Source organism: Labrus mixtus, chromosome 2 (assembly GCF_963584025.1).
Source record: "Labrus mixtus chromosome 2, fLabMix1.1, whole genome shotgun sequence".
Classification (NCBI taxonomy): Eukaryota; Metazoa; Chordata; class Actinopteri; order Labriformes; family Labridae; genus Labrus; species Labrus mixtus.
In genome coordinates, this window is record NC_083613.1 from 24,961,913 (window position 1) to 24,978,554 (window position 16,642).

Genomic DNA, 16,642 nt, shown 5'->3' on the forward strand with positions numbered 1-16,642 from the left:
TCTACCAAAACTCCATAGTGCACTTTTAAGGGTGTTTACAAATATCCGTCACATAAAATAACGAAATAATAAGACATCAGGCAGGCGATTCTCTCCATGTATGGGGAATACTTTTAATTCAATAATCCTCTGTGACATAATTAGCATCATTATCAAGACTGTAAAATAAACAAAAGAATGATATGGATTCCTGGTAAAAAGGTGTCTATCAAAATAAAGAAGGAAATTACCCCCCCCCCCCCACCCCCCACCCGGAGTGTATAAGTTTTAGTGATCAGTAATCATGGCTTGGCTTTGTTTATGGCTTTGGCTGGATCAGTTCAAGTGGTAGCTGGAGTTGAGTTGGTTCCCTCAGACGTTTCAGGTCCTCCTCCACCTGACACAGAAAACACAGAGCATTCATTATTAAACATTTATTCTGGATGTTTCCTAGAATGAACTGAATCACAAGTATTTAAGGGTCTTGAAACAAGACTCTTTGTATGCCACCCTCTGGATACTTCACCATTGCCACTATGATGTCAAAATGTGTATTTGTCCAGTGATGTGGTTCATGACTAAATAAATAATGACAATCCAATCATTCTCAGCTGTAATTAGTGTTAGCGCTATCAGCAAATGCTTACACTCTTAACTATGATGATAACCATGTCAAAAAGAATCCCCACTGAGCACAAGGTGGCACACTGAAAATTAGAATCTCACTGAAATCACTGCTGTTGTAAGTGAAGTTAAATCCTAAAAGAGCTGTTAGCCCTTCTGTAAAATCGTACTCCATTACATAGCTTGTATCTTGAAACATCAAAACCGTAAAAATAATATCTTTGTGTGATTTGACTTTGATGCAGGAAAGTGAGTGACTGAGATTTTGAGACATTCCATCTTTCACTTTTGCTCAGACGCTTAGAATACAGAAACATTTTTGTGTGTGCGGTTTAGTTTAGCTTTCAGGATAAGAAATGCAGTAGATTGTGACTTTTAAGTGTCTCCCCCTGAGGCAAAGGAAGAAGCTAATTTAAGAAAGTAAAAGGTGAATCAATCAACCAACCTGAGCCAGTTCATCCTTCAGTTCGTTGTATTTGTTCACGTTGAATTTGTTCTTGCTAGCCCCCTTATAAAAGTATTGCAGGAACTTTCTGTCTTTAACCTCTGGGTAGATGTAATCCTGAGGGAAAGAGAAAAAGGGATTGCTATTAATGTGGTACGCAAAAATTTAAAAAAACTGCACACACGTGAATGACTTTGTACAACTGAGCACCAGGTTCATATTACTGTTACAGGAATAGTTTGAAATGTTTGTAAATACAATAGTTTTGTCATAAGAGTTGGACACACAGATTTAAAACTGCTGTCACATCTGTCTGTTAAATATGCAAAAAAAAAGATCCAGCAGCTACCTAGCTGATAGCTGAGTAATAAACCTGGAAACAGAAGTTATCTGTGCCTGACGGTTACATAATCCACCTACCAAGAACTCCTTATTAACAACTAATGTCTAATTTGTTCAATCCACACAAAACCAAAAACTTCAACTTGTCGTTGTATGTTCGGCACGTTTATGTCTCGGCCTAATGCACTGACTTTCTTATGTATTGTTTTATCAGGCTAGCGCTTTCAAGTGTTTATGCTAAGGTTACTTCTGCAGGCTGCCGTTCTCTATTTAGTAAGAGTAGTATTGATCGTCTCATCCTACTATCTGCAAAAAGCTAATGAGTGTGTTTGACCAACATATCACACTGTTTAGTGTATATTTAATCAGTTAGGGTACACATCTGGAAACCAACAGCTCAGAAGTGTCTGTGCTTTGTCCCTTAGACTTGCCTGTTTGGTGAGGACATAATAGGCAAAGGCTCCCATGCTGGTGCCGTATGTGATGAAGTACGTCACAGGCTCCATGACATCCCATGAATAGACCCACCATGTGAGCCACGCCAGAGCACCACCCTGCACAGACAACACGGCCAGGCCGGTCCAGACGACCCTGGAGCTGTGGAACTCTGCCGAACGGGACAGCTGTGCCTTCATCTGTCAGGAAACCAATACAAGGAGGGACGGGTTAAGAGCCAACTTGTAGGCGCCTGTTCATAAAACCACCTGCATTTAAACGTTATAAAATACCTTCTCCATCGGGGACAGCTCCTGTTTTAGGTTGTCGAGTCTCTCCAGCAGCTGCCTCTCTTTCAGCAGGTGGTGTTCAGGCAGGTGGAGAGCCGTGTGCAGTAGATGCACAACGTGCTTCATGTCCTCCAGTCCCATGCTGTGCTCACTGGACGTACACACTGCAGCTGTGAGTAACAACAAGGTGGAGGAGGAAAAAACTGAGATGAGTCATGGCTGGAGAAACAACTTGTTCTTTTACTCAAGCAGGGCTTAGTTATCAGTTAGCTCAGTAGACAAAATGAGAACCATTGATGACTGAAAAGAAATGCGTTCGTACCCTTTTCAGGACAGCAGACATTAAAAACAGTATCATTGATGACCAGCTTGAAGTCTTTGTCCAGCAAGGCGTCTATCAGAGTTGTGTTGGCTACATGCTCTTCATCTGTTGGAATAGGAAAGATGTCCAACTCAGTCCTTTTACTGCAATCACATAACTCAAGAATGTTTCTGACAGAATGCCCAAATAAACACGAGGTAGTCAATCATTTGCAGCCTAAACAAAGTTTCTCACGAGACACATCAGGAAATTACGAAGGGATTCAAAATTGTATAATAAAACATGTGTGTATCTCAGTGCTGATATGGAGTTCTATTTCCTGAAATGATAGAAATCTACCTGACAACCTGCTTGTTTGTGCAGCTCTGGCTGATGTAGATGGACTGAGCGATTTCTACAGAAGCAGATTTTTCCGGTGGGGGTGATGTGAGTCACATATTAATTACATTGCACTGCAGGGCTGTTGCATTATGGGTCATTGGGGAGATCGCGAATGCCTTGGAGGTAACAACAACATCACGTTATGTGATTTACAATTGGACCGTAAATGACATGAAGGAAACAATCTCAGAGAGAAGAGTTTGTTCCATTTTCAAACTGGTGGTCGTCAGCCCTAGATGACAATCATTCAAGCTGTGAGGCAATTTTCCAAACTGCACACGGCTCCCTCCAGAGCCACAAAAAGCTTTACAGAACTTTTCTTCCAGCTATGAGGCATTACAGACTCTGATGTACAATAATGGAGTTCCCTTTAGAGCCATAACCTGTGTGAAAGTTCACACTGCGCTGTACGTTACTGGGTAGCAGATCACAATGACTCATAAACATTGACCTTTGTATTACAGAAGAAATATTTGGAGATTCCAACCCGACTTTAATGAATTACAACTCTCTCTCTCTCTATTCCAAGCTAACAAATCTTTGAAACTTTAGGGGGAATGTTATAATAATACAGCTGGTGATAATGAGTTAACCATTTGTTTTCCTTTTTTTCCAGCTTTCAGTAGCAGCAAACAACCTGCCATACCAGGTGGAGACAAAAAACGGTTAAACCTGAAAAACCGAAGCTGAAGAATGTTGACAAGCTGGTGCCTGCATATTTGGCACGTGTGTCATGTCCCACCCTTGGATAAGACGGCGGCAGTGACTCCGGGGTCCTCTCTCTGCAGATCTGTGATCAGGTCTCCTACACTCATCAGCATGGGCCGCAGGTAGAACAGACAATTCTCATTCCTGGAGGGCAGCGGGACCTCCAGAACCAAGCGGCCATATTTATAACTCAAGGAAACATCTGCAACACAGAAAGTTGGAAATCGATTTTTGTATGGTTGAGATTGTGTGCATGTGTTAAGAGCTTTGTGTACATCATGTCAGGCTTATTATTATTATTATTATTTTGATATATTGTGGCTGTAGTGCATGTAAATTACCACAGGAGGGCGGGAGTGTACTGTAGAAAAGAGCTCGGCAACTTCCAAGGGAAGGCAGCCTCTGCTGAACCTTAAAAAGGAAAATATGAAAGAAAATAGAAAGACCAAAAGGAGGAGAGAGAGAGAGAGAGAGAGAGAGAGAAAGAAAGAGAATAAAGAAGATGAGTACTGGCAGAGTAATGCGTTTGTAATCCATTCTTCAAAGTTCATCCTGCCCTTTGTAAACTGTCATGTCAGCTGACACTGGACTGTAAACAGATCAGAAGCATCCTGAAAAGAAAAAAAAAACCCACACAGACACACACACAGACTGTCAACAAGCTACATAACTTGAATCTGGCCATTGGCTCTGCTCCGAGATTGCTTTCACCCTATAATAAATCTCTGTGGCATTTTTGGCATTTGAACCCTTATTTCATTTCATTTGTAAGTGCTGTTGTGTAGAAACCCAACCAGCTGTTAGTACAGATTGTTCTGATGAAACCATCTCTCCTTTCACCAGAGGTTAGGTTAATTACATTTTGGTCTGCAGCCATTTCTTAACGCCTAATGAAACGTCAATGAGTCTCTCAATAAAATGTATGATCACTCTGCAAGTCTTCCCAACACTGTTCTGATAATAGAGCGGACAACTTAAGGGATAGCACATTATTGTTCTAGTCAATCGGAAAACTCAATTTTCTCTGAACTAGATTTAATCTTTGGTAATTTAGTTAACATGCAAACTCACATTTCTTATTCATTTTTATGCCACATGAACGTGCAAACAAAACAGCAATTCTAGCACAAAGTCACAACCAGAACAAGGTTTTCTGTCAGCTTAGGGTTAGGGTTGTAACCGCTGTAACCTCAATAACCACATGGTGATATCTAAATGTCCAGTGATCTTTAATGAAGTCATATCAACACACGAGCTAAAACAGATTCCTTGATAGAATTCCCTGTTAATCTGACATTCAGAAGGGTCCCGCCCCACTTGAATACATTTTCCTCTGACCGACATCTAGGGGATGTGGCAGCAACTCTCAGCCTCCCCCCTGTTGGTCACCTGGGAGTTTGCTCAATCAATATCACATTAAAGAGCAGGACCAAAGGAGCTGTCAAGATTCATGGGCTGGGAAAGCAAGCGAACCTCGAGGCATGGTGATGGAGCTGAGGTCCATCACACTCACACACCGGTCAGGAGGCAGAGCTTTAACAGGAAAACCAAAATTCGCATGGAGCGTCCCCCATGACCTGCAGCTTTTGTGTGAGGCACTGTAAACCACAAAGACAACAGCGCAGAACAGATAACAGCTGCTAGAGCCAGGAGGTGAAGCAGATGCATCACAAGGGCAGCTTGTTTTCATACAAGTTTGAACTAAAAGTGTTTGTCATATTGCTGATGAAGTAGAGCACCTTACTGCAAAGGAAAATGAGCTTTTAGAAATACTCTTGGCTTAAAGCAAAATGTAATCCCAATGAGTCAACCTTTAGCTGTTCAGCCTCTGTGAGATCTCAAGTGATATTAAATGGTTAAAAATGTTTTGAAAGCACTGTATGTGGTGATACGTATAGAGCAGTAAGGAGTGGGCGGTATGGATGGGAGCCTCTACAGCTGTGGATGCTTTGCTTTAAATTTCGATTAGGGAAATCTTCCGGGAAAACCAATTTTAAAAAGCTGTTGGATGGATTCTGTATAAATACCTGACAGTCAAGTTACCCCATCATCACAATAATTCACAAAATCGCCAAACAAACAAACAAAGATGCTGCAGAAAAGCTTTTATGATTTGCAGAATATAGGCTACAATAATGTCAAACAGTAGTTCCTAACATGAGGGTTGGAACTACAGGAAGTACTATTAACTTAAAACCCCTTCATCTATTTCACCACCTTCAGCCGCAGCGAAAAGTTCGCAAGCACTCTGCTTCATTTTCTGTTCTTTTCTGTATTAAGATGATCTACTTTTTTTGTTTTTTATTGTAGATGATGGCAAAAGAGAGACAGTTAATATGGGGAGGGAATTGTTGGGATGTCTCTGTTATTGGGCACGTAAATCTATTGACTGATCTATACCTAGACCCTAAAATAGATTCATTCTAAGGGTTCACAAGGCCAACAAAGGTACAACCTGATAAATAAAGGAACATCTTTCGTCAATTGTTGTATCTTACAGTCTTCATATTACACATCCATAGAAAAGCTGCAAATGCGTATGATGCTGTTTCTGAGACCTGATAAGAAGAGTAATAATTCTCACAGTTAACCTCAGACAGCAAACACATTACCATTCTGCTAAACAGCCTGGAGCAGCATTTATAGGCCACCCACTGCTCTAACTATAGTGGGTCATTAAGCTGAGTGCCATCACATACAGCAGGTGCATGGGAATAAAATGAAAATGTACACAATGCCGCTCCTTAGCACACCCTTAAAGTCACAACAGTTTAAAAAGGATTGAGTGGAGAAACATCTGAGCTCTCACTGCACTTTGGGGCTATACGCTAATGTCAAAATGCTGAACCTCAAGGGTGAGGCTGGACTATTTGTCTCCTCTGTGTGAGGTTATTGACCGGAGTCAATTCAACAGCTGAGTGACCCCCGGACCGTTTCTGTGCCGTGTGCACACAAACCATTCCCTCTCTCAATCAACCGAATGTGGCCGCTGTGGCATGTAATGCCTCTCGAGAACTGTGTGATGAGTGACCGGCCCATTTCCAAAGCCATGCTCCTCGCCCCTACGCCCTTCGATATTACTGTCTGCAGCACACTGGACTACAACAGCTGAACGTTTTGGCTCTGCTGCCTACAGTGACAGTTACAAATGCACAGACAAAAACACACAATTACAAAGCAGAACATTCGCATTACAGAAAAAATGTGATGATCTATACCTGAAGCGAATACAATCCATACACATTTTAGAATGTAAGTGTCAGATGACCACTCAACAACACGACTACAAGCTGTGAAAGAGCCCTCTGGTTTCATCACACTTAATGGCCAACACATGAGTTAAAGGTGCAATAATGTTTTTTTATGTGCCTTCTGGGACTCATGCTGCCCTAATTGCATTAGATGCGACAGAGTCATTCGCTATTAACAAGAGTGTACACAGCCATGCTAGCAGCTTTGCAAAGTTGTATTCACAAATTAAAAAGGAGAAAAACAAATTCAGACCTAAAGATGGTGCTAATTTTCAAAGCAAGATGATCACCAAAGTCAGTCATCCTCTGGGAACATGAATAACGTTTTTGTCGTACATGTTATAGTATGTTGAGATATTTCATACAACAACAGAAATATCAAACACACAGGGATACAAATGGAAAAGTCAGGGGATCACAAAACTTATTTGGCCTAACCCTCTGGGGACCATGAATGCCTCTTCAAAATGTCATGTTAATCCAATCAATGTTTATGGAACTATGTCAGCTGGACTACAGTAATGGACAGACCAAGAGCACTGTGGCTAACATGAAAGGAAGTATGATAAAACAGAAACGTTGTTTGTTATCTATCTCTTTCTATAAGTGATTTATTTTGCATTGGTGAATGGAACAAGTGGAACAGGGGCTAACAAAGATAAGCGTCAATGAAATTTACTAAAATAATTTAAAGATTAGGGGGTTGAGGAACTTTGCAATATGGAAGAGTCTGAAAAGGAAATATTAAGTCAGTTGTTAAGCACTGTAACAGGACTCAAGTCAATTGTCTTTAAGATAAATTCATGTCAATATACTGGATGAAATGTCATACAATCTGAGCAGTGTCTGTATTGCAAATCAAATGGTCTAACCTCAGCACTTTATATGATCCTTTCATTGGGGAAACACCCATGAAGAGAGGACACACCCATAGATTATTAAAACACAACAAAGGATTGTAAAGAAGAAAAAAAACTCAAGGTTAAAGACGACATGCCTGAACGGGCCCACACACAGCACACAGTAATCACACCCATACAGCCTGCAGAAAAGAGTGGGGTGTATTTCTCAACGTGATCACAAACTAAACCATTGGCTCCTCTATTGCTAATTGTGCTCTTATCAAAAAAAAAGAAAGTAAAATAAGACACTGCACAGCTGCTCGTCTACATTGAATTATTTTGCCCTGTTCTTCCTCAAAACAATCAGCTGAGGGTATATTTACGCCTTCAGCTATGTGCCTCTTTTATTTATGCCATGGAGCGATGGACGACGTGGCATGAAAAAAAAAAAAACAGCAATGCGATGACTAACTGCTATGTCCCTCCTCTGCAATGAAGCATACTGGGGCTTCCTGCTCAAGCAGAAGCAATGAACAGGGTTATCATGGTGACAGACAGCCTCGTTTCCCCTGTAGGCTCTCAGCTGGGCGTTCAATTATGAATCCTGTCAAAACTGAGCTATGGCCTGTTGAATCCCTGCTTCCTAAAGGTATGTGCTCCCACTCTTCTCAAGGGTTGGATACCACTAAACGGGGGGGCAAGGGATGTTTCCACAGACACACACACTTTGATAATGTGGTGACTTACGCTATCTCGCAGGCATGACTTGAGGAAGAAGGAAAGGAATATGTGTGAGCGGTGAACAGCCTTAAAGCCAGGGTGACAAATGCAGGCTGCCAAGAGGAGAAATTGAAATGACTCCCCTTTGCCATTGTGACATAGAACAGCAAGCACTGTACCATAAAACATGATTTGCATTGAAGCATTTGTCTTACTTTCATCAGTTAGTGATCCATCAAATTAGGAGAGAAAAAAATACAGTGACAGCAAAGGGAAAGACAAGGTCTCCGTTTGCATGGCACCAACCTTACCTAAAGACAGTTTGTGAAAAAGCCACAACATGTAATCCAAAAGATTGCTTTCTTACATTGGTATGAATTATTTCATAACGTTAACGCTGCCTTCAGTGCTATCTTCTGCCAAGCTCTTTCTCTGTTGACACAGCTGTTTTTGTTTCTTGTTCATAGTCAATGACTAAATCATTTAACCAAAACAAAATGATCCCCGTCCCAGACCTTGTTAAGTAGTTTTGCTGCCTGAACTTAATCGGAAATGCTTCAACTTCTTGGTAAAGTTTAGACCATGCCTTTTGGTCTCATATGTTCCCTGGTCTGTTGGGTTCAAGTCATGTGTTGTTTGTTTAACCCGCCCAATGGAGCCGGCAGGAAACAATTTCATAGAGCTCGAGAACCATTCTTTATCTTCTAGGTTCCCAGGCACAAATATGTGATAACAGTGACCGAGCAAGAGAGAGAGAGAAATCAAGCGCACTAATGTCACTGTACAACACTGAAACTTGGATTAACCCAGGTAGCCAGACAACTTGTCAACAATGGCCAGCTTAATATTAGGAGCAATGTACTGTATAGCAATAAAGCTATTCCAGAGAAACGTGAAGCACAAGTCGGTATTAAGCTTGACACGAGCCTGCTACGTGTTTAATTTGAGTCAGACGCCCTTTAGCTCATCAACTGTAACGCTGGTGTCACCTGGAGAAGCTGAGGAAACACATACTGTGGATGTTTGATGCTGTGTGGGGACCATATCAGAATCTTCATGGGCTTGAAAAACAGTTACTGATGGGGATATCTGTGATCTTAGATTGCTACCTGACTTTAACATGGACTAGCTGCGATCTAGAGAGTAAATTAAAACTGCAGACAGTGCTTCACCCTGCACTCTAGCACCGCACGACAGCGGAATACTTAAAAGACAGAAGACAAAAAGGCGAGATTTAGAAATTCCTGATTAAGGAATTCCTGTGGTATCTGTAAAGGTCCGGATTTAAAGGGACAATTTTAAACGGAGCAAAAACACATTTTTTCTGAAGTAAAAACTGAACTTCCCCTTCTAAAGAAATGCAAAAACTGCCACAAAACCTTTGCCAACTTGAGTGACTCATGTTTTCCCTGTGGTCACTCACAGCCCAGCAGTGCATCATCACACCAGCAGTACTAAAACCACACTTTATAAATAGTTTGTTGGAATAAAAAGTATTTTTAATTTACTTGCAAAAATTCTGGAGAAAGCACAATATCAGGTCTAACGCAGTGAAAAGCTCCACTGTGTTATTTCACTGTCAAAGAAACACTTTGCATTCTGTACATTTTAAAATGCATTGTGCAGCTATGAATTTTATCATGTTTGTTTATGGACTTCACCACCAATAAGTGGTCACCGCCCATTCTTTCCAAGTGTTTGCAAAAAGGCTTCAGTCCTTATGCAAATATCATAAACTCACATTGTTGTAACTGATACGGTTACATTTGAAGGTTTCAATGACGTCTTCTTCCAACAAGTGCTGTTGGCAAGGCACTGTAACTCAACAAACAACGTGAAGTGACTTATTTCAAGCATCTATTTTTTTTTTACCTCAAGGGTAATAATACACTCAGTTTTCTGCAAGTAAACGTAAATCAATAATGACTTGGCACAGGCATAGTGCAAGTGTAAACTTTAGTGACTGTGCCAGGACATTCATGATTTTGAAAAAAATGTAATTGTATATTAAAAAACATAATAGTTTAAAGGCTTAATATGCGATTTTTCACACTTAAATGTAATAGAAATCAAGTATATCCTCTGAAAATAACTCTGTGAGTCATGACTGTCTACAATGGGTGTAACACCGAGTCCCACTGTCTGTGATGCGTTCCGAGTTTCCCGAGTCCTATCTTCACTTTGTTTACATCGCCCGGACAACCGGCCGGCTCATAAAAGTTGTTTAATTGAGGGACTAGAGAAAAGAAGAATAACATACCGTAGTCACTGCTTAATTGAATGTCACGTAAGCGTTTCTAGATCACGCTCATTTCGGATAAATTTACATGCAGTGTGAAGATACGAGCATAATAAAGGTCGCTAGCATTAGCATGCTAACACAACAATGCAGCGCGAGTTGTTTTGGTTTCATGCTGGTGCTCAAGGGCGACACATGCTGGATCAAAAAATCGCATATAAATCCTTTAAGGAAAAAGTATTTAGAATCAATAGCTAATAAATACCACATGTGCTGTTATCTGTTTGGTCCTAAATGACTTTAAAGACAGAAAATGTAACTATTGTATCCAATGTTTTCATCATGCTCTAATCAACAGTGTATCTTTGGTTCTAGTTTCCATACTGTAATTAGAAACAGCATTTACATCTCTGTCCTGATTGTGATTTTTACTTTTACTTTAATTTGACCTCTAAAAGAAAGTTGTGTTTTGGTGATGTTTGCAGGTCCGTAGGTTGTAGTTTAGCATAGAGAGCATGCTATTCAACCCTGGACCACCACCATGGATCAAGAGACAGGCAATTGAAGCCCTTACGAACAAGCAATAGTGGACACTGTAAGTCTCACAAACAAGCAACCAGACAAAGCACAACTGAAGATAAACACTCCACTAAAGGGAAAGGACTGTTGGCCTCTGCAGGTGTGTGTGCTCTCTGAGTGCCCTTCTATTTTCAAAAGGCAATTTGCAGGTTGACTTGCGGATCGAAATATGCAAACTAGAGAGGTGGGCGGGTTGATGGGATCCTAGGTCAAGAGAAGCATTGTTAGTGTACCGACGTGTTTTCATTGGCCGGGGTAGAGTATGCCTTCAGTGCTTTTCCAGCGCTGCTTGACAGGAGAGCCATGCTGAGTTAGATTAAGAATGTGGTTTATTGATTGAACTACCTGGCTGGTATCTGATTACATTGCAGACCCCTCCAGACCTGTTCTGTCTGATAGTTCTCAAACTGCACTGAGTTCTGCATGCACAAAGACAGTGTATCGTCGCACATTTTCTTTAATCCAGCAGAGACATAAAGATCACACATTTGTTCTCATCTTTGCTGAACAGCTGATAGAAGAGAGGCCGAAGGGAAACAAGGGAGTAAAAAAATGTCGGTATAGTGCATGCAGGATGCCTTTTATCCACTAGTCCATCAGATGTCCCAGATAACATGTTAAACAAGGTGTAAATGGAGTCTACAACCCTGCTATAGCATTCTCTCACTACAGCTCTTTCGAGGTTTTTTCCATTCAGAGTACTGGTATCAAGTGAAAGACCTAGATATCAATTAACAGGAGCTGTCAAACAAATATTATTTTTTATCATGATAAATTGCTGAATTTCAACATTCAATCGCGATTCATCCCATTTAATTGTCCGTAAAAGTGCTTCTTCTGTGAAATATAGTCTGATTCATTTAATTTTTTGAAATGTTAACACTGATACACATTGAGAAATATGCAGGAGTGCATGTCTGACTCACTGACGTCCAATGATCTCCGGAGTTCCAGTTAAGTTGCATGTGTAAGTAACTCAGTTAAGGTTAAGAATTAAGCTTTTCTTTGTTCTGCTTTTAAAGGAAGAATGCTCGACTTTTTGATCCAGTTAGATGTGACCATTGAGCACCAGCATGAAACCAAAACAAACTGCTGTTTCAAGGTCAAGGTCAAGGTAAACTTTATTATCTCCGAGGGGAAGCCCTACTAATACTACTAATAAGTAAAGCGTAGGTCTGACAGAGCGACTATACAGGTGATGTCCACATCCTTTTTTTTCCAGGAGTTCAGTCTTGTTCTATTTCTGTTGATGCTGTGCTAATATGGAACATCCCATACGCCTGGCATGAAACAGGCAGTCTGGCTTGCTGAAGTAAAATTGCTCTCCAGGTAAGAGAATAATGCCAGTCCAGATGTTGAAATGTGTCAACAGACAGGGCCAGCTGTCAGACAAAAATGTCAACCCTTTCGATAACGACCTCATGTCTGTTTCAGCTGCCTTGACATTTTGGGAGTTTATGGATCGTATGAAATAGCAGAAACATATCTCACAGACACAAATGTCCTCATCATTTTCAGCACTTATAAAGTACAACCTATAAATATGACTGTATGGTGATAACAACAGCACTGTTGCCTCTGGATTTGTCCCTGCATGCTGTGGAAACCTTGTGCACGATTTGTTTTCACAATGTGCAGTGTTGATGTCACACAGTGCTGAAATGAGCAGAGTCAAAATGAGGGGGGAAAGCTGGGTTGCATTCTCTAAATGGTCTATATCAATCATCGTTGAGCATTCAGTGTTGAATAGAGATGAGATACAGTGCCAAAAAAAAAACTTATGACTATGCTAGGAGCCCTGTTTTTTTTTTTTCCACACTTCTGATGGACATATGCTTATTGTTTCCTATTCTTCTTCCTGTTTAGCATAGAGATGGTTCTGATATGAGCTCTTTTATGACTCAGGAAAACATTCGCAAACGAGTGTGTTTCTGCCAAAATGTCATCTTCATTTGTCATCCTGTGGATAAATGTAACTAACTACTGCTGCGGAAAACAAACTTGCTTATTTGCAGTAAGCAGAATGTGTATTCTATACTATACTGTAATTTAAAATGTTCTCAGCACTCATGCCCTCTTAGCAGTATTTCAAACTGCATCATATTCTGTGTCCCTTCATATCGTTCAGTGTTGACGGAGGAAGAGAAACAAATGATCTCAAATCAAATCACTTGGTGGCATAAAAGCGAAACACCTTGCAGCTTTGCATAAAAGGGAAAGTGCCAGCCTTCATAAGGCTTTTCTCTGCAGCAAACTTTTGCTGAAGGGCAGAACAAAAGTAACAGCAGATGTTTAGTGTTGTTAGGGGGTTTATCTCCTGGGGGCTCTAGGGAATGAAGTGCTTATTTTTTTTTACAATGATTAAAATGAAATGTGACAAAAAAAAATAATACTCTTCCTGACTACCCACTGAAGAACATACCTCAGGTTATGAACAGTGCACGCTGTTGCTTGCTGACACAGCTTTATATTCGGTTCACATCTGCGCGCATACTCAATGCTACGCAGGGGAACAGAACAAGTTGGTTAAGAAAGATTTGCTAAATCGAAGTGTGAGGTACTCCATTTTTCTTTTCCAATTAAAAACCTCCGAAGTGATCCCTGTCTATTACCTCTGTCAACACTGCGTTCCTGGTGATCTGAATTACTTCTCTGTGCCATTCATCGGACTTGTATAACAGCTTACAACTTGTTTTCTTAATTCCTGAAACTGGTTTAGTATGCAGCACGATTCTCTGTCTTGTCAAAGTCTCTTATTGTACCCGCCTATTTATAACAAGCTGTATTTAAGCCACACCTTTTAAAACAACACTTCATCACATCATATTGTCCAAAATATAGGGCCTGTGGAAAAACAATACAAAACTTGTGCTGTTTAGGACTATTCAGGACTCAAAGACACAAGATGTGTAGTAACTTTGTCAAACATGTGTAACAAAAGGAACACAGAACTCAAGTTATTGCTTAGAATCTAAGCAATAACTTGATATTGAAATGAGCATCTAAGCCTTAGATGCTCATTTCAATATCACACAACATGTCATCACAATGTAGAAAAATGGTTTCACACATTACAGATATTCCTCAAATAGTCCAGATCTACTGTTTATAGAAAGCTGACCATGTTATTTCGGGGACCCACGTTGAGAGTACATTAGAACAGACAACACATGGCATCTGCCGGATCCTCAAAGCTTCGAAGAGGGCCACAGACCAACATTAAGTAGTGAGACTGTCCACATTAACATGCTAAGCATACTGAAAGGTAAGATGTGATCTGGTTTAGAGGCAGTCGGTGAAGCATGAGCCGGCTGGGCACGGGTCTGCCCGAGAGGCCTGAAGCTCCTCCAAGACAATTATGGATTATGGCATGGCTGAATGCAGTATGTCTCTGCCCTCAGAGGTCTCAATGCTGATTGCTGGAGGGCATTTTTCATACAGTTTGTCCTCTGAGATGAGGAAAACTTCAGCTCCGATATTATATATGATCCTGGCTAAAAATAGAACCCATCTTAGTCATTCTTGCATGCAGGAGTGACTCATGACAGCTTGCCCATTTTACAGACATAATGGCTTTCTCCTCAACCCCACAAAGTGTCAATATTCACTAAGTATGGAGATGGCATTCAGCAGTTTCCCTGTTCTTCCTGTTGCTGGCCAAGATTGTCCACTTGGGATAGGCTACCTCACCATTTAGCTGACCTGTGCATATTCTAGCATCAGAGTATAAAATAGAAAATGAAAGATAAGTGATTCAACTGTGAACTGTTGTCAACTATTGTTGTGAGTTCAGTTCCACCATCAAATTCTCTTGGTGGTGCTCTTGTGTTATTTACATGTGTGCAGCATTACCCAGCTGAACTACAACCAAAAATTGCATCCATTCAAAGCCTTGTGCAGAAATACATTTACCCTTTGTCTGAAAATCAGACATGGTAATTAGCGTTGGCAACGTCAAATGTCTCTTGGGATTTTCCAGGGAAAGTCAAGTCCATGCTTACAGAGTTAAGAAGTACAGTATGTTTTAGCAGTCTGATCACGGACCCTTGCTTCGGATGAGTGCCCGAATGGTTTTCTCAGAGGAGTAATTGAATGAGCCTTGCTTTAGAGATGAGATAATGGACGGTAATGTGCAAAAAGGTCACAGTTTTCAAGGCTTTATCTGTTATACACACACAGTTATGGACTATCTAAACCCCCCGAAGAGCAATGTAATGTAGCCTACTTGAATTATGTATGCTGTTCTGTCAGTAGTGATTACAAAAGGACACATACCAAGGGTGATCACAGACAATCTTATTCAAGCACCTCTGTAGCGGATATGTTGTCTTTTTCCATGTTATATGTGATGGGAAAATCCCAATTTCAAGTAAGTGAAGTTAGCGTTTCAATACCTGCACAGGAGCCTACGTGAATGTTAATGGTTGGGTTCAAAAAAACAGGAAACCAGTTCAACTTTACTTTGTTAAATGTCGGTAGACGTAGTTGGTCGGCAGCGTAGCAAACCGACACCGAATTGAATTATTAAAAAAAAAAGCTTAAAGACGTATTTACCTGTTGGAGAAATGTAACTGGACGTGCAGCGTTGACACCGTAATAAACAGGCGGAATACTTCCGAAAATTCTCGCCGTAACTTTGCTGACAATCCGAACCGAAGCCATGTCCAGCTGTTTACCGTGTTACTAGCTGTTCCTTTGGGGCATACTTAGCGGGGAAAACACTCCCCTAAAATGTGTCTTAGCAGCCGGTTAGTCAGATGAAAACAGGATGTCCTCGGTGTAAATAACAGCGGATGATCTGTATGCTACGGGACAGAGGGAGGAACAGCCCACATCGAGCTGCATACCATTTCCTCTGACAACATGCGCCGCGGTCTGTGACAGACTCCACTCCCTGCCCCCTCACCCCCCCCCCCCTCCCCCCCCCCGCTTGTCGGTCAGCCAGCAGGGAAGCTTGGGCTCCTGCTCCCCCAACCAAAGTGAAGGTAAGTTAACCATGCATCCCAAACATCAAAATCCAACCTCAAGTGGCTAAAGGAGGGATGGTCACAGCAAGGAGCCACATTCATTTCATTCTCACTGCCAGAGGGGCCAAATTGTAGTTTACAAAAAAAAACGGTTACAGTCAATTTTGTCTCCAATTTAACTCAACATACGCCAGTGATCAAATATTATTATGGACATACTTCTGGTTTTCATGATTTCATGGCAGATTTAGTCATGTTTTCTTCATGTTCAAGATTAATTGAGGTGTAAAAATTGACCCGAGGGCCACGTTGAGGGTTGATGGGGGCCGCATGTGGCCCCCGGGCCGCCAGTTGCCCACCACTGGGCTAAAGCAAGGTGAGTAGTTTTCAAAATAGCAAGTGTGTGGGTTTTTTCCCCCTCTGGTATCCAAATTAACTTGCTTATTAGCTTGTGAATAAAAGTAGCTGATGATCGCTATCAGATATCACCAACCTGTTGTTATTGTCACCCTCTATCT

The 16,642-nt window shown here is 41.1% G+C and overlaps 1 protein-coding gene across 2 annotated transcripts; it reads right to left on the reverse strand.

Moving 5' to 3' along the window:
* Window positions 1–88: 88 nt before the first annotated feature.
* Window positions 89–16,026, reverse strand: LOC132990064 (calcium uniporter protein, mitochondrial-like). Of its 2 annotated transcripts, none has more exons than XM_061058112.1 (8): window positions 15,712–16,026; window positions 3,868–3,937; window positions 3,561–3,728; window positions 2,438–2,542; window positions 2,119–2,279; window positions 1,816–2,025; window positions 1,049–1,159; window positions 89–376 (listed from the first exon to the last, which is right to left on the reverse strand). In XM_061058112.1, exons 1-8 carry the CDS (start codon window positions 15,817–15,819, stop codon window positions 299–301), a joined length of 1,011 nt encoding a protein of 336 aa, XP_060914095.1. In that variant the 5' UTR covers window positions 15,820–16,026; the 3' UTR covers window positions 89–298. The 2 variants fall into 2 exon arrangements, with proteins under 2 accessions (XP_060914095.1, XP_060914086.1); XM_061058103.1 differs by having other exon boundaries at window positions 1,049–1,165; window positions 1,822–2,025; window positions 15,712–16,025.
* Window positions 16,027–16,642: the final 616 nt, after the last annotated feature.